This window comes from Myotis nattereri, assembly GCF_964212035.1.
Source record: "Myotis nattereri genome assembly, chromosome: 16".
NCBI lineage: Eukaryota > Metazoa > Chordata > Mammalia > Chiroptera > Vespertilionidae > Myotis > Myotis nattereri.
The window spans coordinates 34,688,589-34,712,279 of record NC_138091.1 but is presented as its reverse complement, the minus strand read 5'-3'; the positions used below and the strand labels follow the sequence as shown (position 1 = coordinate 34,712,279).

Below are 23,691 nucleotides of genomic sequence, written 5' to 3'. Positions count from 1 at the left end.
TTTGTATCTCTGTCTTCCTCTGTATCTCTCTAAAATCAATAGAAAACATATTGAGGAGTGAGAATTAAAATAATAAATAAAATTTTAAAAGGCTAAAATGGGTACATAATAAGGTCACAATTATATTTTTCATTCACTCATCATTCAGTGAATAATTCATTTATTTGGTTTTCTGGATAAGAGGCACTATGCAAAAATATGAAAAAGTACTCAATCCTATATATATCCTTAATAAAAACAATATTGATAATGATACTAATCATAGCAGGTAACCATTTACAGAGTATTTGACATGTGCAAAACACTATTCAAAGTGCTTTAATGCTCACAGTAATTAAGGTAGGTAATATTATTTTCCACATTTTACAGAAAGAAAGTTAAGGCACAGGTACAACAACGGGTCCTAGTCACTCTCTTCTCTCATATGTGACAAAGTATACCAGAAATCCTGATGGCCCTACCCTCAAAATATAGCAAGAATCCGCCCTGGGTGGTTTGGCTCAGTGGATAGAGCGTTGGCCTGCGGTCTGAAGGGTCCCGGGTTCAATTCCAATCAAAGGCACATGCCCCAGTTGCAGCTCAATCCCCAGTTGGGGGCATTCAGGAAGTAGCCAATCAATGATTCTCTCTCATCATTGATGTTTCTATCTCTCTCGCCCTCTCCCTTGGTCTCTGAAAGCAATAAAAACATATTTTTTAAAAAACAGATATATAGCAAAAATCCAATTACTACTGAGAATCTCCTCTATAAACAACTCAGTCCACGCCTTGTCTTCTCTCACTTGGATTTTTGCAATACTCTCCTAACTGGTCTCGCTGGGCTTCTACCCTTGTTAGACCTCCCTTGTGATCCTGCCAAAACACAGGCTTATCATGTCACTCTTATTCTCAAAACTCTCCACAGCTTCTCCATCTCTCAATCTAAGTAAAAGTCAAAGGTTGACCTGATCGGGACACATTTGCTCTCTGACCTCATCTTCTACTATGTGCTCCTACTATTATGACCCCTTAACCCTAACTCTAACCCTTGAACACTCCAGGAACATTCCCAAACCAAGGATTTTACACTAGCCGTTCCTTCTGCCTAGAACATGTTCCCCAGACATCTGATTGACTTTCATCCATACTTCCATCACCTCTTTGTTGAAATGTTAGCAGCTCAGTCTGGTCTGCTGACAAATTCTAATCTCAAATTGCAATCCTCCCCAGGCATTCCCTATTCCCCTTCAATTCTTTATTTTTCTCCTTAGCCCATAAAACTATCATCTTTCTTTCTTTTTTCTGTTTTGGTTAATCCTCATTTTTTTCCATTGATTTATTTTCTTAGGGAGAGTGAAAGAGAGAGGGAAAGACAGAGAGAAACACTAATGTGAGAGAAACACATCAATTGATTGCCTCCTGCACGTGCCCCAACAGGGCCCAGGCTGGAGAGAAGCCTGCAACCAAAGTATGTGCCCTTGACCAGAATCGAACCCAGGACCCTTTGGTCCACAGGCTGATACTCTATCTACTGAGCCAAACAGCTATGGCTATCTTTCTTTCTATTTATCAATCTTTCTATCCTCTTTTTTATTCATAGCACTCCACTAGGAAGTCAGCTCCATGGGAAAAGAGACATGTTCCTCCTGTCCACTGCTATATTCTTAGAGCTCAGAAACAGTGCCTAGACATAGTAAACTCTAACTAATGGTTGATGAATAAATAAATGTATCTTAAAGATGTTAAAATGAACAGCAATGTTATCATGAATAAAAATCTCTTCATTCTGACAAGTAATGATTAAAATCTAAATTGTTTTATTGGGGGACAAGGGGTGTGGAGGGATTAAGCAAAAAAGAGAAAGAGCCCTGACTGGTTTGGCTCAGTGGCTAGAGCATCGGCCTGCTGACTCAAGAGTTCCAGGTTCGATTGCAGTCAAGGGCATGTACCTTGGCTGCAGGCACATCCCCAGTAGGGAGTGTGCAGGAGGCAGCTGATGGATGTTTCTCTCTCATCGATGTTTTTAACTCTCTATCCCTCTCCTTTCCTCTCTGTAAAAAATCAATAAAATATATTTTTTTAAAAAAAAAGAGAAAGAACTCATGGACAATGACAAGTGTGGTGATTGTGGGGGGTGAGAGGGATGGGTGGAGGTGGAAGAGGGTATAGGGGGGATAAATGGTGATGGGAAACAATAAAACTTAAAAATAATCTAAAAAAGAAAAAATTGTTTTATTAGAAGAACTTCTAAAGATGTTTGGAAACTTGGCTCAAAGCCTTCGAGTCTACATTTTACCAAATACTACACAAGATACAAAGACACAAATACAAATAAGGCCCTGTCTTCATGGAAGTTGATCTAATAGACAGACAAGCATGTCCCCGAACAACCACCATGTAGCGATATAACAAAATATGTTCAGAGTGTCACTATGGAGGCTGCTACAGATGACACACATCCAGAGATGTTTAAGAGAGGCTAAGAGACAAAGTGATATTTTTAGCTAGAACACAATGAAGTAGGGTTTTAATAAGCATTCAAGAGGGTAACAATTATTTCCAGTAGAGATAAGTATACAAATAGGAAAGGTGCCAAGAAAATTAATCCATGTAGCATATTCAGGGGAGGATACAGTAATCCAGGTGTGGTGGGACAACAGCTAGAAATAGGTTGGGAGCCTCTCTAACCTTCTACAAGGATATTGAGATACTGAAAGATTTTGGGCAGAAAAGTGGAAAATAACCTTTATGATTAACAAAGGAAAGGTCTTATGATAGTAAAAGTGGCTGGGTAGGGGCTACTGAAACAGATGTGGTAAGGAAAAATGATTGAGTCCCAGCCAGTGTGTTTCCGTGGTTGAACATGGACCTGTGAGCCAGGTCACAGTTCGATTCCTAGTCAGGGCACATGCCTGGATTGCAGGCTCAATGAATGCCCAATGTGGGGCATTCTCTCTCATCATTAATGTTTCTGTCCCTCTCCCTTTTCCTTCCTCTCTAAAAATCAATTATATATACATACATACATACATACATACATACATACACTGAATGGCCAGATTATTATGACTATCCCATCAGTACTTTGTTGGGCCACCTTTTGTCTTCAATACTGCAACGACTCTTCTTGGCATTGACTCCACGAGATGTTGAAAGGTGATGCGAGGAATCTGACACCATGCCTGATGAATAGCACTGTCCAGTTCTGTGAGATTTGATGGTTGTGAAACCAGCTTCCTGATGGCTCTTTGTCCCACAAATGCTCAATTGCATTGAGATCTGGTGATTGTGAGAGCCACCTAAGCAAGGTAAAGTCTCCCTCATGTTCTTGAAACCACTCCTGCACAATACGAGCACCGTGGCATGGCGCATTGTCTTGTTGGAAGAAGCCATCTCCATTGGGATACACCATCAACATGATAGGATGAACTTGATCAGCAACAATACTTAGGTATGTTATACTATTCAAACGTTTATAATGGTCTGGCCCTCTAGCAACTTCAGCGCAAAATTATAGCTAATTTGCCTACAAACGTCAGGTGGTCAATAATCTGGCCACTCAGTGTGTGTGTGTGTGTGTGTGTGTGTGTGTATACACACACACACACATATACACACACATATGTATGTATACACATGTATGTATTAAATAAAATACATAAATTAAAGTAAACCAATTATACTGAAGTATAGTTATCAATATAGTAAAAAACTGAATTTTGCTATAGAAGTAATAAATACTAAAATCAGTAATAGAATTACCTAATATATAGTAATTTCAAAGCTATGATAAGTATAAACAATATTTCAAAATATCAGTAACTCAAAATGTTTCAAGATATCCAGTTCATGTATATTGTGATATAAAACATCTGCATTTTTATTGGTGACAATGTCGCAAGTACTACTAATATTACTATCTTGTGTTGTCTATATTCACAATGAAAGGAAACATTTTTGGTTAGAGAATAGTAAACATAATGTCATTTCTTTCATATCCATGTCCATGGATCTTAAGTTAAGAAACACTCACACAGACTAAGGTCAAAGAAATAAGAAAGAAAATGAAGGGCATATTTAGAGAGAGTATATTTCAAATAAATAAACGTCCTCTGTTATGTAAAATAATGGCAAGTAGATAAAATAATCCTAACCTACACTGGACTGACTCCAGAGAGTAAAAAGGAAATATCCCTATATCAACTGTTATTTAACAGTTTCCTTTAGTTTGCTAAAAAGAGCACAAACAACGGTAATAGCACCAAGCATGATTCATTTTCAAGATGAATCCCTCCCTGTTCAAAGTTTACATTGTTTTTGACCAGCATCAGACTGTTTATCCACACAAACTGTAAATACATCCTTTTTAGAACTAACCAACAACAATGCCCATTTTGTTTTGACATGTGAAATACAAAGAGAACATGAAGAAAAATGACCATCACTCTAATGTTGGTACTTTGAAAATAAGGAATACTACACAGAGTAATGGGGTGAAATTCCAACACAATAAAAAATTTAATAGGTGTTATCAGGAGGAAAATGCCTTCTGAAATTCCCTGCTTTCAAAAGAGAATGCTAAGTATAGCAATCTGTCAAACAGTCTATCATTTCCTCTCTTCTGGTAGCTTTAGGCAAATAATGAAGAGAGCTGTGCACAATAAAGTTGAGAGAAAATAGTATATTTTGACTCAGAAATCCAAGTATTGCTCTACAACTACATGTTCTTTTACAAATGACAAATCCTTAATTGATTGGCACTTTGCACCCTTCAGCAAAAATATAATTTTAGGAATTTGTTCACAGTTATTTGATCCCTATCTTTTCCCTTGGACTAGATGATACACAGGGAAGAGATGACAATTTTTTGTGCATGATATGCCCAAAACCCACAATGGAACCTGGTATGGGGTATGCTTACTAGGGAAGGAAGAATAGGAAGGCAAATGAAGCTCAAAAGAATACTCTCTGGAGATGTATAAATGTAAGGAATGTAAACCTTATTTTTCTAACAATACATCTGGTCCTCTGGTCAATCTACCTACCCCACATATACACTGAATCTCTTTCCATAAAATGTTTAGTAGAATTTAAGAAAAATACTCAACACAAAGAGAAAGGTCCTCAAAGAACAGATACTGTCGCCTAATTATATGACAAAATGTTTATGCCATAAAGTGTAATTAATTATGTAAGTAAAATTCCTTACAAATGGCAAAAAAATACAAATATCATATAGCTTTCAACTTATTTTAAAATTTGAAATACTTTTTTAAATGGCTGTTTTCATCCAGGACTGATTCTGAAAGATTTCTGACCTTGAGTCACTAATTAAGTTAACTACACATGAATAACTATTGCTATAAAAATAATAAAGCCAAAACATAAAACATCATGTGAAGAGAAAACAGAAGTCCCAATTTTTTTGTTACAACCCAATTTCTCCCCAGGGTTCCATTTACCTGTGTTTTTCAGGCTCTCTTGAAACTTCCCACAGAAAATGCATTTCTAGGATTGCTTACGTATTACAAAAGGATACGTATTCAAGAAGTTAAAACAAATTAGGGTTAGAGTATAACTAAAAGAACTGAAAAGAGGTACTCTAATATTCATACATACATGTTTGTATCAGCACCATTAACAATAGCTAAAGGATGTAAACAACCCAAATGTCCATCAATAAATAAAAAATATAGTATATATATAAAATGAAATATTATTCAGCAATAAAAAGGAATGAAGTACTGACACATATTACAATGTGGTTGTACCTCAAAAATATTAAACCACAGGAAAAGAGCCAGAACAAAAGATCCACATATTGTATGCAATATGCAATATCCAGTTATATGCAATATCCAGAACAGATAAATCCAAAGAGATAGAAAGCAGATTGGTGGTGGCTAGCGACTGGGAAAGAGAGGAATGGGAGTAACTGTTTAATGAATATTCGATTTTCACCTGGGATAAAGAAAATGTTTTGCAACCAAGAAGAAGTGATGGTTTGCACAACTAAATTGTTAATATTTAAATGGTTATGTATGTTATATGAATTTCAGATCAATTAAATAGTTTTATGTAGTAACCATTATCTCTCTACATAAAATTCCCTACTCTTAAAAACTTAAATCAGTCATGTGTCAAGGAGAATCTGTAATACTCTAGAAAAAGTGTCATCTAATGTCATCAAATATTTTCAGTCATTCTGATGGGAATGAAAGGGTATAACCACTCTGGTATTAACAACCAAGGTCAAAGTTTGCATACATTATAGCCCAGCATTTCCACTAAAAAATGAGAACATATTTGTACCAGAAACCAAATAAAAAAATTTTCACTGCCTCATTATATGTAATAACCCCACACGGGAAACTCTCCACATATACATCAACAGTAAGTAGTTCAATTCCTGGTCAGTACACATGTCTGGGTTGTGTGCTTAATCCCCAGTATAAGGCATGCATGAGGCAACCGACCGATGTTTCTATCACTCCCTCTCCCTTTCTCTCTCTCAAATCGATAAAAAGATATTTTAAAAGAGAGAAAGAAATCAAGTACTCAAGTAAACCTATAAAGAACATGAATTAATCCCATGAACATGATGCTAAAGAAGCTGAATATAACAAAATATACTATTCTATTATTCCACTTATATGAAAGTGAACAACAGTATCTAAGGATACTTCCTTAGCAGAGAAATATTTTTTAAAAGTAAGAAAATGATTACCATTAAGTCAGATTCATGGTTTTCTTTTGTGGAAAAGGAGCACAAAAGGGGCATTCTAGTAATGTTTCATTTATTGGTTGGGGTGATAATAACACAATATTTGCTCTAAGAAAAATTATCGAGCTGTACAGTTGTTGTTGTTTTTTCCTTTCCTGCAACATACTGGTAGAAATCCCACAGAGATGGATTTTAAAATAAAAAACAAATGCTGCTCTAAAATACACATGACTCATGACCATTCTTCTCCAACAATGAATATGAATATAGTTAATGAACTATATATAGTGTTGTTGGCTTTGGTTAAAAATGAAGTTTTCTGGAAAAGATCTACAGACATGAGATTCAATCTCTAAATGTATGAATATAGTCTCAAACTTCATATTCCATAAAAATAACACAAGGAAATCCTTACATACTGGAAAATTTAGTGAGTTAAAGTCACGTGATAAAGACTGCCATTATGATATTGGCTTCAATTAAAAAAATTATTTAATAAATTAAGAATGTCCCGCCTTACCGGTTTGGCTCAGTGGATAGAGCACCGGCCTGTGGACTGAAAGGTCCCAAGTTCGATTTCGGTCAAGGGCATGTACCTTGGTTAAGGGCACATCCCCAGTTTGGGGTGTGCAGGAGGCAGCTGATCAATGTTTCTCTCTCATCAATGTTTCTAACTCTCTATCCTCTCCCTTCCTCTCTGTAAAAAATCAATAAAATATTAAAAAAAAAGAATGTCCCAAAATGAGCCTAAGACCTTGTCTTTGCATGAACATATTAGAAAAAATGGATTTGTTTTTGTCCCAGACCTTGAAAATTAAGGATAAAGAGAAGAAGGACTGAAGGGTTCAGTGGAGAGGGCGGGAGAGGGAGAGGGAGAGGGAGAGGGAGGAGGGAGAAGGAGGAGGGAGAGGGAGGAGGGAGAGGGAGGAGGGAGGAGAGAGAGAGAGAGAGAGAGGGAGAGGGAGAGGGAGAGAGAGAGAGAGAGAGAGAAAATTAGGTTTACCGTGCAGAGGTGATCCGGAAGGGCTGCTTGAGAGACCCGGAACAGGACTACAGCGACCTCCTTGCTTAGATGTCAGTTCTTGTTCAATCTCTTCCAGCCCAGCACTTTTCTGGAAACGGCTCATACGATTCACGACTCGTGGCGACATATGTGTTCTCACACAAGGCTGGCCACCATAAGGGTTGATTGGAAAAACATGGGACGTCCCCCGAAGAGTACTGACCACAACCCAGCGACAGTCATGGCTGAAGCAGATGTCTTGTACCTAGAAATGAGATATGGGAAAACAGAGACCTGATTGAAACTACTTACATTAAGAACATCACACACACATCACCAAATATGAATAGAAATACGTATCTCATTACCAAATATACCTAAGATCACGTTATAAATAAAATATTTTATTTTACAGATGAGTTTCATAATTAATAGTGATCAAAACTCCATATCAGGGATTTGATAAGATTTAGAGTAGGAAATTCTATCCCTTGCTGCATAGAGTGGCAAGTCAATAAACAGGACATATCTAGTTTCACCCTACAGAGTTATAAGAAAAGACATATGGAAAAAAGAGAAAAGATATATGAGTCAGGTTTACTACTCTAAATGAATTTGCCTTCTAAAAAGCATAAACTGGTTAAAATAAAAATACACATCATATAATGTAAGTGAGGAAATTAACCCAATCATTCACTCAACAAAAATTCGTTGGGTACCATGCTAATAAATACTAAGAACATAGAGGTAAATAAAAAATAATCCTTGGGCTCACGGACTACCAAAAGGAAAAGACACATAAGAAACTTGTGAAAATATAATATGTAAAAGTGAAATAGCTATCTTATGTATAAGGCACAGTGGTAACAAAAAGAAAAGAAATATATGAAATTGGTGAGACATGAAAAGGAGTTGGTGAAGGTGGATGGTTAGAAGTGGCACAAAAAACATTATCTAAATAGCTATAGATTATGGAATTGCTCTTTGAAATAGGATATACTTACAAAGAAAGGAGAGAAGGATATTCCAATAGAGATATATCAGGTATATCACATATTCCATTTTAGACATAAAATGGAAATGACGGGCAACTAGTACAGTATGTCAGAAACAACATGAGAGTCAGCAAGAGAGAGCAAGAGGTACCTGGGTTTTAAGAAATAATGTAGTCAGGATTTCAATTTTGGAAGGATGATTCTGGGAGTCAAATATAAGGAAGCAGGTTTGCAGTGGGGACAAGGATAGCTGAAGGAAAACTAGGTAGAAGCTGACTTAATAGCTAGGGATCCAGGTGGGGTGCTCAGGAGAAAAGGCCTCAAAATACTCTGACAACCCAAATGCCCATCAGTGGATGGATTTACAAAAAGATGCAGTATATACACCATGGAATATTAGTCGGCCTTGAGAAAGAGGAAATCCTGCCATTTATGACACGGATGAACCGTAAGCAGAGAATGCTAAGCAAGATAGAGCAGAGAAAAGGTAAGTACTGTGTTATATCACTTATATGTGAAATCTGTAAAAAAATAATCAAGCCTGTAAAAAACAGAGGGTAAAATGGTAGTTACCAGGGGATGGGTGATGAGGAGATAAGACTGATAGTACTTAAGGGCATAAAACTTGTAACAAGTAGTATATAAGCCAGGGGTCTAATGCATAGTATAATGAATATAGACAATAACAGTGAACTATAATTATGTAATGTGATAAACATGGCTACAATGGCAATCATAATACAATATACAAATCTGCCCTGCCAGTGTGGCTCAGTGGTTGAGCATCAACCTATGAACCAGGAGGTCATGGTCCAATTCCAGGTCAATGCACATGCCCCCGGTAGCAGGCTTCATCCCCAGTAAGGGGTGTGCAGGAGGCAGACAATCAATGATTCTCTCTCATCATTGATGTTTCTCTCTCTTCTTTCTCTCTACTTCTTCTCTGAAATCAATGAAAATATGTGTGCTTTATTAAAAGTAAATGTATCATGGTAACATGCTGCACACCACCCTAGTGAGAAAAAACAATGTACTGCAGTGATTAGCTGTTGTAACTACTCAACTCTGCTTTTCTTGTGTCAAAGTAGCCATAGAAAACATGTAAATCAATGACTGCAGCTATATTAAAACAAAACAAAACAAAAGCAACTTTATTAACAAAAACTTTCCATAGATCAAGGCTGGCCACAGAAAAGTTAGTCACTAATTTGCATAATTAAGTTAGCCAATTGAATTTACTAGTTTTATCTTGATACCAGATTAATGGTGGCAACTTGAACAAAATGCCTCCATTTACTTCTATACTTTTATACTTTAAAAAAAGCCAAGTAAGATTCTATACTGTTTTAAACATTTTTAAGCATATCCCTAAAAGGAGGACAAGTCACAGATACTTAAGATTTTCTACAATGACTTACTGATAAGAATTTTCAATATTATTTGGTATTAGTTTCAGGTATACAGCATAATAGTTAGGCAACCATATACTTTAAAAAGTGTCCCCTACAATATTTCCAGTATCTACCTGGGATCATACAGTTATTATAATACTCCCTATGCTGTCATTTACATCCCCATGACTATTTTGTAACTACCTATTTGTATTTAATGCAGAGGGACAGATGAAAGAGGTGGAGGTATTAAGAAATAATTGAAAAATTAATAATAGTAATGATAATACTTTTCTACCATACAAAACAACTGTCAAACAGTGCTGGAGAAAAGACCCCAGACAATGTAAAAGTATGGTAGAATATAAAATGTCTGTGAGTGGAATTTTAACAGGAAAAATATATGCATGTACTTATACATATAGGAATATATTAGCTTCATTACAACAATATGAGCTAAGTAAAACTCCTATAGCAATCAATGAAGCCAACTTTCTCATATATTAGATCTTCGAGTAAGCCCAAGTTCACATTAGAATCTTGACTAATATCCCAAAAATGCTCCACAAACCAATGCTATTCGTATTCATCAAAGTACAAGTCTCTAAAAGAACCTCGAACCTTTAAAAAAGAAATTTTAGTCTGCTGTATCAAGACAAGATACTCCATTGCTAGACTATCGCTAGACAAAAATACAAGGATAAACCCCAATTCAACCACATGTCTGTCCATTTCAATTTCTTTCAAAAGTAACATGTTAACATTATAATTAAAGAATCTCTTGAGAGCTGATAAATGTAATTCCCAGGAATCCTAGAATTATGAATAAACAGTCATTCCACAACTGTTTTAACTCTGTACTTGGCCTATGAAAACTTTCACCTAAACTGACTTATAGAAAGCCAGAGAAAAGGAAATAGCAGGACAAAGTGTAAATAGCAGAGCAAGAGAAAAGAAACACAGTAACAGACAAATTTAATATCATAATATCAAATGCATTTAACACAAGCCAGAATCAAATACAGAGAGAAAAACATTTTAGGCTTATTGAGTAATTTATGTCCCATCACAGTGAAACTAAAGCATGTTATCTAAAACCTTTTTCCAAAACACTTGTAATCAAGACCACTTCCTGATCTGTCAATGAAAAGGAGTTTCCCTCTTTCATTTTAAGAATACTTCTGATATGAGGTGGTGCTAACAATCAGTATCAAGGCAGGAAGACAGAATCCCACCTAAATGCTTACTTAGGAAACTGCTATTAGAGCACCGAGTCTGCTCCATGACCTTGAAGACACGTTAGGGGACATTAATGAGCAGAGAAGAGTTGCTACATACATTGACTGTCAGTAGACTAGAGCAAGTTTAATCCTTTGGATAACATTACAGAAGATAACAAGTCACCTACCCATAAAATGCAAAATGATATAACTGTTGATATTATCAAACAAGTTGGGTGGTTTTTCATAGATCATTAAAAACAAGAAATCTCAGAGAGAAGGCGGGGATGGGTGGGTGGATGGGAAGAGATCAACCAAAGAACTTGTATGCATATACAAATAACCCATGGATACAGACAATAGGGTGGTGAAGGTCTGGGGGGGGGGGGGTGGAAGTGGGGACAGGAGTGGGCTAGAAGTGGTCAATGGGGAGAAAGGGAGGCATATGTAATACTTTTAACAATAAAGATTTAAAATAAATACATAAATAGATAGATTATACATAAGGGCAACCCAGTAGTAAGAAGATAGAATCCTCTGCATTTATATGCCTCAATTTGGGAATATTTCTAGTTAAGATTTTCTCATCACAAAACAGGAGAGCTATAAGAGAGCTGTATCTCTGATTTAGCTCTGCATTACTAAATATCATGGCAAATAATATTGACCAAGTCAGGCAATATTATACTTTTTTTTTGTAATATGGGTCTACTAGTGAGAAACATGGAATCCTTTTTTTAGAAGATAATATTTTGCTTACTTGGGACTCTAAGCTAGTAATCAAATAGATTCCAATGCTCATCTGAATTATCTGAATTTTTTAAAATATCATTGATATAATAATCTAAAAGAACAACATTATATAGCAGACAAACACACACGGAACCATTTTGTCCACACATAAATTGTATAATTAACTCACAAAACAAGTTAAATTCAAATTACATATGAAACAAGAATATTTGAGCACTAGAATTATTTTTTGTGTGTTTTATTGTTTTTCTGTTATTTTGTTCTATCTTTTGAGCACTAAAATTAAACGTCACTATATGTAAGCATCTAAGATGCAGAAATCAGCATCCTACAAGTCTCTACATACATCCAAAACCCAATTACCTCATTTCAGTGATAAAAATTTAGGGTTATTTTGACATTCTAAAATCTAAAGGCAATCCATATTATAATTCAATAGCTATGGAGGAATGGAAGAGACATGGCAGAGATATCTGCAATTTTAAAACACTTGGATAATGACTGTGGTACAGACTGTAATATGGAGCTAAAAAATATAATAAAGTGACCAGAAATGGCAGTTCCCCCAAATCCATATCAAACCTTAAGTCAGCAGTTCTCAACCTGTGGGTCGCAACCATCGGAAAACACATAGAGCATATCAGATATTTACATTACGATTCATAACAGTAGCAAAATTACAGTTATGAAGTAGCAACGAAAATAATTTTATGGTTGGGGGTCACCACAACATGAGGAACTGTATTAAAGGGTCGCGGCATTAGGAAGGTTGAGAACCACTGCCTTAAGTGATTATAGACAAGATTCTTTTTTTAAAAGAAATGAAATAACTCCTGAAACTAATATAACATTGAATGTAAACTATAATTTGAAAAATAAAAACATGAAGTAATAGCAATGATTATCCAGGGTGTGAGCGGAGCAGAAGATCTAACGGGAGAAGGCAGGGGGAAACTTTCTGGAATGGTGAAAATGTTCAGTATCTTGACTGAGGTGATGATCATACAAATGTACTGAGTGGATGGCAAATCAAACACCCATCTCTGAACTTCACTCCCTCACCTGACACCAGCCTCTCTTACAGTAAGTGTTGACATCATTGTAATCAGTCAGTCAAAAGCAGGATTCTGGAAAGTATCCACTTTCCTGATAAAAGGAATTAACATCACTGATGCTACCCTTTCTCCCCCACCTTACTGCCTAGAATTGAGAAATGATGTACAGAGCAGTGGCAACACATGAGAGAAAGAGCAAAAATGTCACTGCTGAGCAACTGTACCAAAACCGGCAGCAGCCTTCTTGTAAAATCAGAAAAATAAACCCTGATTTTTTTAAAAGCATTGTTAAATGTGATTTTGCTTCTACAGTCAAAGACATGCCTAATGACTCAAATACCAACTACCTCAACCCTCTTAAAGAGAAAGAAAACACCAAAGCAGAAAGAACTTAGATAAAAATTCTCAAATCCCAGACTTCAAAAATACAACTAAAAGACAAAACAGACATCATACAGAACCACAGGAAGGCTGGCTGAGTGGAAATTCTACAACTAGAAGGAAAGAGAAAAGCACAATGAGACTCAGAGGAGGTGCAGAAGTAAAGTGCAGAGGTACGGAGGCACATGCGGAAAGGGCTGGCAACAGAGGATGCCTGTGTCTTTTTCAATTGGGAGGGAGTCTCGGGCTCCCGATGGCCCTGACTCCATTTCCAGGCGAGTCTCTGGGGACCCAGACTCATACAGGGAGAAACTGGACTGTCTGGCATCGGGCAGAACTCAAGGGCGGCTTTCTCTCACAGGTGCTTGCAGCGACTACTGCGGGACACTGAGATGGGACACTGAGACCCGGGGCCTCTTAGGGTAGGACTGAGGATCAGCCATAGCTGCTTGCTCCGCCCTATTGATTCCCTGAGACCCTGTTCCACCCAAGCTGTGCACAGAGGCTTTTGCATATGAATGGGCCTGGCCCCTTACAATCTAAAATTACCTAACAAACTGCAGCTGGGTCAGAGAGACCCAGAACATCCAAAAGAAGGCCCAAGGCCCCACAGCAGCTTGCATTGCTTTACAGCTGGGCCTCATCTGGGCACCTCCAAACCCCAAACAAGGAAGAGGAATCTGCAGACCTCTCTGTAGCTCATGCTGGGTAGCCTCAGGCAGAGGCTAAATTAGCACCTCCTTAAGATCCAAGAGCCCATGTACCCCGTGGTCAGAGTGGGACCATCTATATTACAACTCTTCAGATCTACAAGGGACACACTCAGGGGGCAGACTCAGTGAGCACCAAAGCCCCACTGAAGCAAGTCTTGTCCCATAAGGGTGTCTTCAGCACAGGAGTTCTCCCACTGCAGACACAGCTGATTCTCACAGACAATTGGCCTGGAGGTCAATTCCTCCCAGTGATACCTACAACAATCAAGGCTTAACTACAACAAGACTGTGCACACAGCCCACAAAGGGGTGCACCAAGAGTGTCCACCTCAGGTAATTGGGGAGGCTGACCCAATGGGCCCTATAGGACACCTAGCACACAAAGCCACTCTATCAACACAGGGAAGCATAAAAAATGCGGAGACAAAGAAACAGATCACAAATGACAGAATTGGAGGAAAGCAAACGACTGGATATAGAGTTCAAAACCACAGTTATAAGGTTTTTCAAGAATTTTCTAGAAACTTCTGATAAATTTAGTGAGACCCTCGAGGATATGAAAAAGGACCAACTAGAAATTAAGCATACACTGACTGAAAGAATAATATACGGAGATCCAACAGCAGACAAGAGGATCCCAAGAATCAAGTCAAAGATTTGAAATACGGCCGAAACCGGTTTGGCTCGGTGGATAGAGCGTCGGCTTGCGGACTGAAGGGTCCCAGGTTCGATTCCGGTCAAGGGCATGTACCTGGGTTGCGGGCACATCCCCAGTAGGAGATGTGCAGGAGGCAGCTGATCGATGTTACTCTCTCATCGATGTTTCTAACTCTCTGTCTCTCTCCCTTCCTCTCTGTGAAAAATCAATAAAACATGTTTTTTTAAAAAAAAAAAAAGATTTGAAATACGAAGAAGCAAAAAATACCCAACCGAAAAAGCAAAATGAAAAAAGAATCCAAAAATATCAAGATAGTGTAAGGAGCCTCTGGGACAACTTCAAGTGTACCAACATCTGAATTATAGGGGTGCCAGAAGAAGAGAGAAAGCAAGATATTGAAAACCTATTTGAAGAAATAATGACAGAAAACTTCCCTTATCTGGTGAAAGAAACAGACTTGCAAGTTCAGGAAGTGCAGAGAACCCCCAACAAAAGGAATCCAAAGAGGACCACACCAAGACACATCATAATTAAAATGCCAAGGGCAAAAGACAAAGAGAGAATCTTAAAAGCAGCAAGAGAAAAAAAGTCAGTTACTTATAAGGGAGTACCCATACGACTGTCAGCTGATTTCTCAACAGAAACTTTGCAGGCCAGAAGGGAGTGGTAAGAAATTTTCAAAGTGATGAATACCAAGAACCTACAACCAAGATTACTTTATCCAGCAAAGCTATCATTCAGAATTGAAGGTCAGATAAAGAGCTTCACAGATAATAAAAAGCTAAAGGAGTTCATCACCACCAAACCAGTATTATATGAAATGCTGAAAGGTATCCTTTAAGAAGAGGAAGAAGAAGAAAAAGGTAAAGATACAAATTATGAACACCAAATACACATCTATCAACAAGTGAATCTAAAAATCAAGTGAATAATCTGATGAACAGAATGAACTGGTGATTATAATAGAATCAGGGAGTGGACTGGCTATTCTTGGGGGGAAAGAGGTGTGGGGGATGCGGGAAGATACTGGACAAAAATCGTACACCTATGGATGAGGACAGTGGGGGGGCGGGGTGAGGGCGGAAGTTGGGGGTGGGAACCAGGTGGAGGGGAGCTATGGGGGGAGAAAAGAGGAACAACTGTAATAATTTGAACAATAAAGATTTAATTAAAAAAAAAAAAAAGAAGAGGGTGCCTGCCATAGCAGGATGCTCACTGGAGGCTGGCAATAGTATCACTGCCCAAGTGCAAAAAAAAAAAATGTTTAAAAAGCCAATTCTCCTGGCTGCCCCCGTAGTATCTGCAGGCTAGCTTCCCCTGATACCAACATAGGGGAACCTGTGACCACTGGCAGCTGTCAGGGGAACAATTGGCCTGCACACAATAAGCACATTAGTCCATGTGTTTACACCCAATGAGGTGTAAGCAGAGTCCACAGTGGGGAACAGAAGCTAAAGTTATGTTGTGGGTATACTATATGATAGCTTATGTTGTGAAAATATAACTGGTATTAATGGCTTCACTGACTGTACTTACACACTTGTGCCATGTAGACTGTGGGACAAGCACACAACTGACTTCTAGTTCCTTCCCATGTTATACAATAAAGTCCACAAAACCCAATGGGAAAAAGTTTAGGTGAAGACTTAATGGCTGAAGTACTCAGAAGTGCTATCCCAGTCCAACACCGCCACCTGCCTGATCCAGCAACCAAGTTCGCTTCCTTTTGTAGCGGGCAGCTACTGAACCACTGGCCCACAGAGGCTTCCTGATTTTCCAGCCCCACACTCAGAGGGCTCAACTCAAATTTTGATCATGGACACAGTGGAAGGGCCCAACAGGGCTTGTTAGTCAAATGGGAATGGCTGTTCTAGAGTATGTTCCTGCCTGGCCCCAGCAGCATCCCATTTTTACAGTGACCGCATCACCCACTCCACTGCCGGAAGCAATGCCACTGGCTCCACAGGCCCCTTTCCACAGAGCTTCCTTTAAATGAGGAGTTCACTGATGGCTTGTATAAGATGAAAGGGGATGGTAACTACTGGCTGGGGCGCAGCTACACAACCCCAACAAAAACATGGGCAAGGGAGGAGGGGTAAATGTAGGGACTTAAACAGCACAGGATAATGGAAAGCTGCCACCTCTGCTTTAACTGGGGGGTCACTATAACTGTGGGCCAACCATACCCATTTGTTTATGTATTGTCTTTGGATATATCTATGCTAGGATGAATTTTATATTATGAGGATTACATCTCAATAAGGGTAATGTTTTGGGAGGAAAACTAACAAAAATAAGGATCATGGGTTGCCACATTTAGCAAGTAAATATATTTTAAAAATCCAGTAAAATTTGTATTTCAGTAAAAGCATAAGCAGGCAATATTTGAGACATTTTCATACTAAATTTGCTTGTTTTCATCTGAACTGACCATCATATACTATCAATTAATAATGCTAAAAAGCTAGATTCTATTCCCCTTGGGAAGGAAACATACGAGTCATATTTTGCAGGATCATTCTGATAAACTAAAAGTAACACTATAATCTGATGTGCAGATGTTTCAAAAGCAAGTTTACCATTTCAGAAATTAGCATGTTAAGTACAAAATGACTTGTGTCTGCTTGAGTAAGACATTATGGAAGCGGAGCAACAAAATATTTTAAGGTTTTACAACATATGACTTTACCGTTGAAAACTAGGAATACTTTTCTAACTACATATGTGCTTTATGAGGAAAATTACTGTCAGATGCAGAGGATATCCCAAGTCATAGATCACAAAACAACTTAATTCAACATAATTAGATCCACATACTTTGACTTTTTTTCCTGGCCTGATTAAAGTAGCCTCAGAGTTCTTGGAAGAATCCAGAACGACATGATTCTGAAGCACTCAAAGATAGACAGACAGATCACATGCCATATAGATTTTATCATCAGTGTTAAATTGTATATATCATTTCAAAATACGGTTTTCTGTAGAAGCTTATAAAATTAATTTTATGGTCATTAATTTGAATTTCCTTAGATCTTGATGTTTAGAAATTCCCAAGCTCCTAAATTACAAGCTGTGACATAGAACAAAATAATTTTAATAATTTCTTTTTGGTTTTCCGCTTAAATAGGAATAGCATTGAAAGTATCAAACATCTTTACCTATAAACATTTGTCCATGTGTAGGGCAGTGTGCTAAGGGTTAGAGATACAAAGAAGCTGAAGCATGATCTCTATTTCCAGGTGGATGTGTAGGTAAATTAAATAATAAAATATGTTAACACAAGAGGTACCAAAAATAGGTGTAAATAAAAAACAAAACAACAACAAAAAACATTGTAAGTGCTTAAAATATTCAAATTCTTTGAGGTGATAGCTGAGGTACAGCATACCAGTACCTAGTGAAGAATTATAAAACCAAAGTTAAGAAATAAACTCAGAGTACGTATGTGTCCAGCAGCAAAATGAAATATTAAATCATTACACAAAAGCTCATAGAGTAATTGAAAACTTCCATACAAAAGGAACAAAAACAAATAGTAACTAAATATGACAGTAAGCAAGTTCTTTGTGCCCGGAAGTAAGGACACTGTTGAAGAATAATGGAGACGTGTCAACAGGACACAGATGCCCAGCTAATCGGCTCCTACTAGCCAAATCTAGGATATTTGGAGCATTAGAATAATTATTGAATGATATAACCTATTGGATAAAAGAAGAAGCTATTACACCAGATGATATATGTAAATAAAAGAATACAAAGCTTGAGAGGAATGGAATATTTATATAGTTTAAAATTACTTTTTAACCTGCTCTCCATCCAGGGCACAGCACAGAGGCAATTGACTATAATGCCCATCTCCCAGTCTTCCCATGAAAGAGGCATATTTGTGGACTTTAAAAGCTGTTGGCTTTTGCCCTGACCGGTTTGGCTCAGTGGATAGAGCTTCGGCCTGTGGACTGAAGGGTCCCAGATTCAATTCCAGTCAAAGGCATATACCTTGGTTGCAGGCACATCCCCAGTAGGGGCTGTGCATGAGGCAGCTCAATGTTTCTCTCTCATCGGTATTTCTAAACTCTCTATCCCTCTCCCTTCCTCTCTGTAAAAAATCAATAAAATATATTTAAAAATAAAAAAAAAAAGCTGTTGGCTTTCAATCAAAATCTTATTTTTTTTTAAAAAACTGCTGCCTGAGGGCCCAGCTTTCAATCAACGTGCAGCTGGGTATTGAATAAGAACTATACCACATGAAAAAAAGAAAGGATTGAAATTATATAACCATCTGATACAGAAAAACAATTTTTAAAATTTCAACATCCATAATAATAAAAACTCTCAACAAAATGGAAACATACTTCAGTATAACAAGGACCATATATGATTAGTCCACAACTAATATCACACTCAATGGTGAAAAGCTGAAAGCTTTTTCTCTACCATCAAGAACATGACAGCATTCCCACTCTTGCTTCTTTCAATAACCATAGCTCTGGAAGTCCTAGCCAGAGCAATCAGGCAAGAAAAAGAAATTAAAAGGACCCAAATTGGAAAGGAGAAGTAAAACTGTCTCTATTTGAAGATGACGTGCTATTATATGTAAAATAACCCTAACGACTCCACCAGAAAACTGTTTAGAATAAATTCAGTGAAGTTATGGGATACAAAATCAAACATAACAAAATCAGTTATGTTTCTATACACTAATAATGAACTATTAGAAAGAGAAATTTAAAAAACCAATCCCACTTTCAATTGCATCAAAAAGAATACTGAGGAAAATTAAACCAAGAAGGTGGAAGATCTGTGCACTAAAATTGTAAGACACTGATGAAAGAAATTGAAGAAGATGAAAAGATATTTCATGGTCATGAAATGGAAGAATATTAGTAAAATATTTAAACTACCCAAAGCAATCTACAGGTTCAATGCAATCCTTATCAAAATGCTATTAACATTTTTCTCAGAAATAGAACAACCATAAAATTCACATATGCCGGGAGCCGGTCCATGCTTGCTGTTTCAAGGGACCTGGCATATATGGCATACTGTTCTTAATATGTTTGCTCACCTTCTTGGCACTATGTGTTTTAACCAAGGTCTCTGAGAAAGGTTGTTTCCCCAGGTAGGGATTTTCCCCTGAAGTTAGGGAGGGAATAAAACCTCTTAACTAAGTGCCAGGCAGGTAACTAATCACTTTAACTATGAACAATCATGCTTAAGCTACATAATCTTTACTCCCTGGAATGGAGATTAGAAACGCCCTAACCTTTGTAATAGAGATTGATAGGATTGAATCAACTGGTATAAATACAGATGTAACAAGACAGCAAGAGACAGACAGAGGAGACAGAACCTAGGCACAACCTACACAGAACGTTCTCTAGAGACAGAAGAACTTTGCTGGAGAGAACATGGCAAAAGATCCTGGACAGAAACTGGCCTCAGAACCTAGAGACAGAACCTAGCGAGAGAACATGGCAAAAGATCCTGGACTGAACCTGACTACAGAAATTGGCAAGAGAACCTGACTAGAACCTGGTGACTGAACCTGGCTGGAGAACCTGGACAGAACCTGGCTGGAGAACCTAGCGAGGGAACATGGCTACAGAACCTGGCTGGAGAACCTGGAGAATCTAGCAAGAGAACATGGACACAGAACCTGGCTGGAGATCCTAAGCAGAACCTCTCTGGAGATCCAGACCAGAACTCGGCTGGAGATCCTGGCTAGGCTGCTGATCAACTGAACGCTGCCTCCGTGTCATTCCTTCTTCGCCGACTCCGTCTACGCCTTTGGGAACCCCTGGACCTGCTGGGGTTGGACCCCGGCACACATAGAACTACAAAAGATGCTGAATAGCCGAAGAAATTTTGAAGAAAAAAGAACAAAGTTGGAAGCATCACACATCCTAATTTCAAACTATATTATAAAGCTACAGTAATCAAAACAGCATGGTATTGACATAAAAACAAATCTATAATTATCTATACTAATAAAAGGGTAATACGCTAATTAGGGCGGACATCTTCCGGACAAAGCCGCAGCAGCTGTGAGGGCCGAAGTGCAGCTGCAAAGGGCCCAGGCTCAGGCAGCCATGGGCGTCTGCGAAGGGCTGAGGTGCGGCTGTGAAGGGCCCAAGGTTGGGCAGCCACAGGGCAAAGGGCCGAGGCGGCTGCGAAGGGCCCAGGCTCAGGCCAGCAGTAGAAGCAGCAGTGGGTTAATGGGGGTGGCGCCTTCCCCGATTTGCCAGGTCTCCTCCCACAGAGGGAGGCCAGACTGCGGCTTAGGCCGGGGGTAGAGGCAGTTAGCGGTGATCAAGCTGGCAGGGGACCAAGTTAGGGGCGATCAGGCCAGCAGGCAGAGGCAGTTAGCCTAAACCGGCAGTCAGACATCCCCCGAGGGGTCCCATATTGGAAAGGGTGCAGGCCGGGCTGAGAGACACCCCCCCCCCGCACAAATTTCATGCACCAGGCCTCTAGTCCTATCTAATAAAAGAGAAACATGGTAATTGGCGTACGACCGCTACCCTTCCCATTGGCTAATCAGGGTGATATGCAAATTAACTGCCAGCCAAGATGGCGGCCGGCAGCCAGGCAGCTTAAACTGAACATGAGGCTTGTTTGCTTCAGTGACGGAGGACTGCAACGTTCCCTGCCTGCCTTGCCGGCCTCTGAGCCTGCAGTTTGAAACATAGTTACAAATATAGAAGCTAAACAAAACCCCAGAAACCTGCTTTCAGCGAGCCGGGATCTCAGAGCTGGAGTTGATACAGAGTTTCGATTATAGAACCGAAACAAACCAGATACCTTCTCTCAGCAGCGGAGGCCTAAGAGCTGGAGCCTCAGAGCTAAAGCTGGCCCAGAATTAAAAAAGAAAAAAGAAAAAAAGGAGCGGTTGGGAGCTTCCATCACCCGCCAGCCTGAAAACAGCCCTCAGCCCCTCACCCAGACTGGCCAGGCCCCCACAGTGGGGACCCCCACCCTGAAGGGTGTGTGACCAGCTGCAAACAGCCATCATCCCCTCACCCAGGCTGGCCAGGCACCCCAGTGGGGGCCCCCACCCTGATCCAGGACACCCTTCAGGGCAAACCAGCTGGCCCCCACCCGTGCACCAGGCCTCTATTCTATATAGTAAAAGGGTAATATACCTCCCAGCACCGGGATCAGCATGACAGGTGGCAGTGTCCAAACCCCCTGATCGCCCTGCGGCTCTGTGTGACAGGGGGCGGGGCCACAACCTCCCTATCAGCCCTGCTCTGTGTGTGACAGGGGGCGGTGCCCCAACTCCCCTATCGACCCTACTCTGTGAGTGACAGGGGGAGCTCCTCACCCCCTGATGGGCCCTGTTCTGTGCGTGACAGGGGGGAGCTCCCCAACGCCCTGATGGGCCCTGCTCTGTGCGTGACAGGGGGGAGCTCCCCAACCCCCAGATCGACCCTACTCTGTGGGTGACAGGGGGTGGCGCCGCAACCTCCCCATCGACCCTGCCTTGAGTGTGAGAGGGGGCGGTCCCCCCATTCCCCAATCGGCCCTACCCTGAGCGTGACTGAGGGTGGCATCGCAACCTCCTGATCCGCCCTGCTCTGTGCATGACAGGGGGCGGCGCCCCAACTCCCCAATCGGCCCTGCTCTGAGCCAGACCAGGGGCTGCACACAGTGATTGGGCCTGCCCTCTGCCACCTGGGAGCAGGCCTAAGCCAGCAGGTCGTTATCTCCCGAGGGGTCCCAGACTGCAAGAGGGCACAGGCCGGGCTGAGGGATGCCCCCCCCCCGCCGAGTGCACAAATTTTTGTGCACCAGGCCTCTAGTCTATAATAATAAAAGCATAATATGCTAATTAGACCAGACGTCCTTCCAGGCGAAGCTGGGGCTGCGAGGGAATCCTGGGTCCCAGGTGCCAGAGGGAAACTGGTGCCGGCAGCTGGGGGAATGAAGGCCTACTCTTGCACAAATTTCGTGCATTGAGCCTCTAGTGCTATAATTAAAGCATAATAAGAAAAAAATTTTAAATATATTGTTAAAAAAGACTACAGCTAACATTTATACATTAGTTTAGAGTTCCTGTTACACATTATTTTAGAGTTCCTAGCCAATGCAATAAGAAAAATAGACCTGAACAAAAGAACTATTATGATATTCAAAAAATTATGTTCTACTTTTAAAATTGAAAAAATTACTGAAAACTATTTGACCTTACAATAGAGACTAGCAAAGGAGAAAAAATATGCTATAAAATAAATAGCTTTGTCATACCACAGCAATAACTAATTTTAAAATATAATTTCTAGATGTAAAATTTCTATATTGTAAAGATAATTTCAAACTGTATTAAAATGTAACTTCAATGCAATTCAAATAAAAAAAACTCCAGAAGATTATTTATATAACTCAATAGGGTTACTCTAAACTACATCAATGAGAAAATGCCCAAGAATAGCTGAGAAAGCTTTTGAAAATGAACACTGAAAAGTATTGTTTTACTTTCTATTAGAGAAATTTCTAAACATACACAAAGTATAGATTGCTATAATGAACTGCCAATATTGACCAACTTCAATAATTAACACTTTCAAATCTTGTTTAATCTATCTCTTAGTTTTGTTTTTCCAGAATATTTAAAAGTAGATTAGAGATATCATAATATTTTAGGACTTCATGATATATGCCTAACAGATACTTAAAAAAAAAAACAAAACCTACAATTGCAGACCCAGCAAAACTAATATCATATAATACCCAGCTCAAGGTCTATTTTCTCAACTATATGAAAAATATCTCTTTATACTTTGTTTAAATCAGGCTCTAGGTTTATACATTGCATTTAG

General features: G+C 39.2%; 1 protein-coding gene across 4 annotated transcripts in view; it reads right to left on the bottom strand.

Moving 5' to 3' along the window:
• BCAS3 (BCAS3 microtubule associated cell migration factor) overlaps nt 1-23,691 on the bottom strand; it is a 472,069-nt gene that overhangs the window by 311,575 nt on the left and 136,803 nt on the right. For all 4 annotated transcript variants that reach the window (XM_081108786.1, XM_081108785.1, XM_081108787.1 and 1 more), the window contains exon 15: nt 7,707-7,971. In XM_081108786.1, the coding sequence (XP_080964912.1) occupies nt 7,707-7,971 (265 nt within the window). The remainder of the gene's footprint in view (nt 1-7,706; nt 7,972-23,691) is intronic.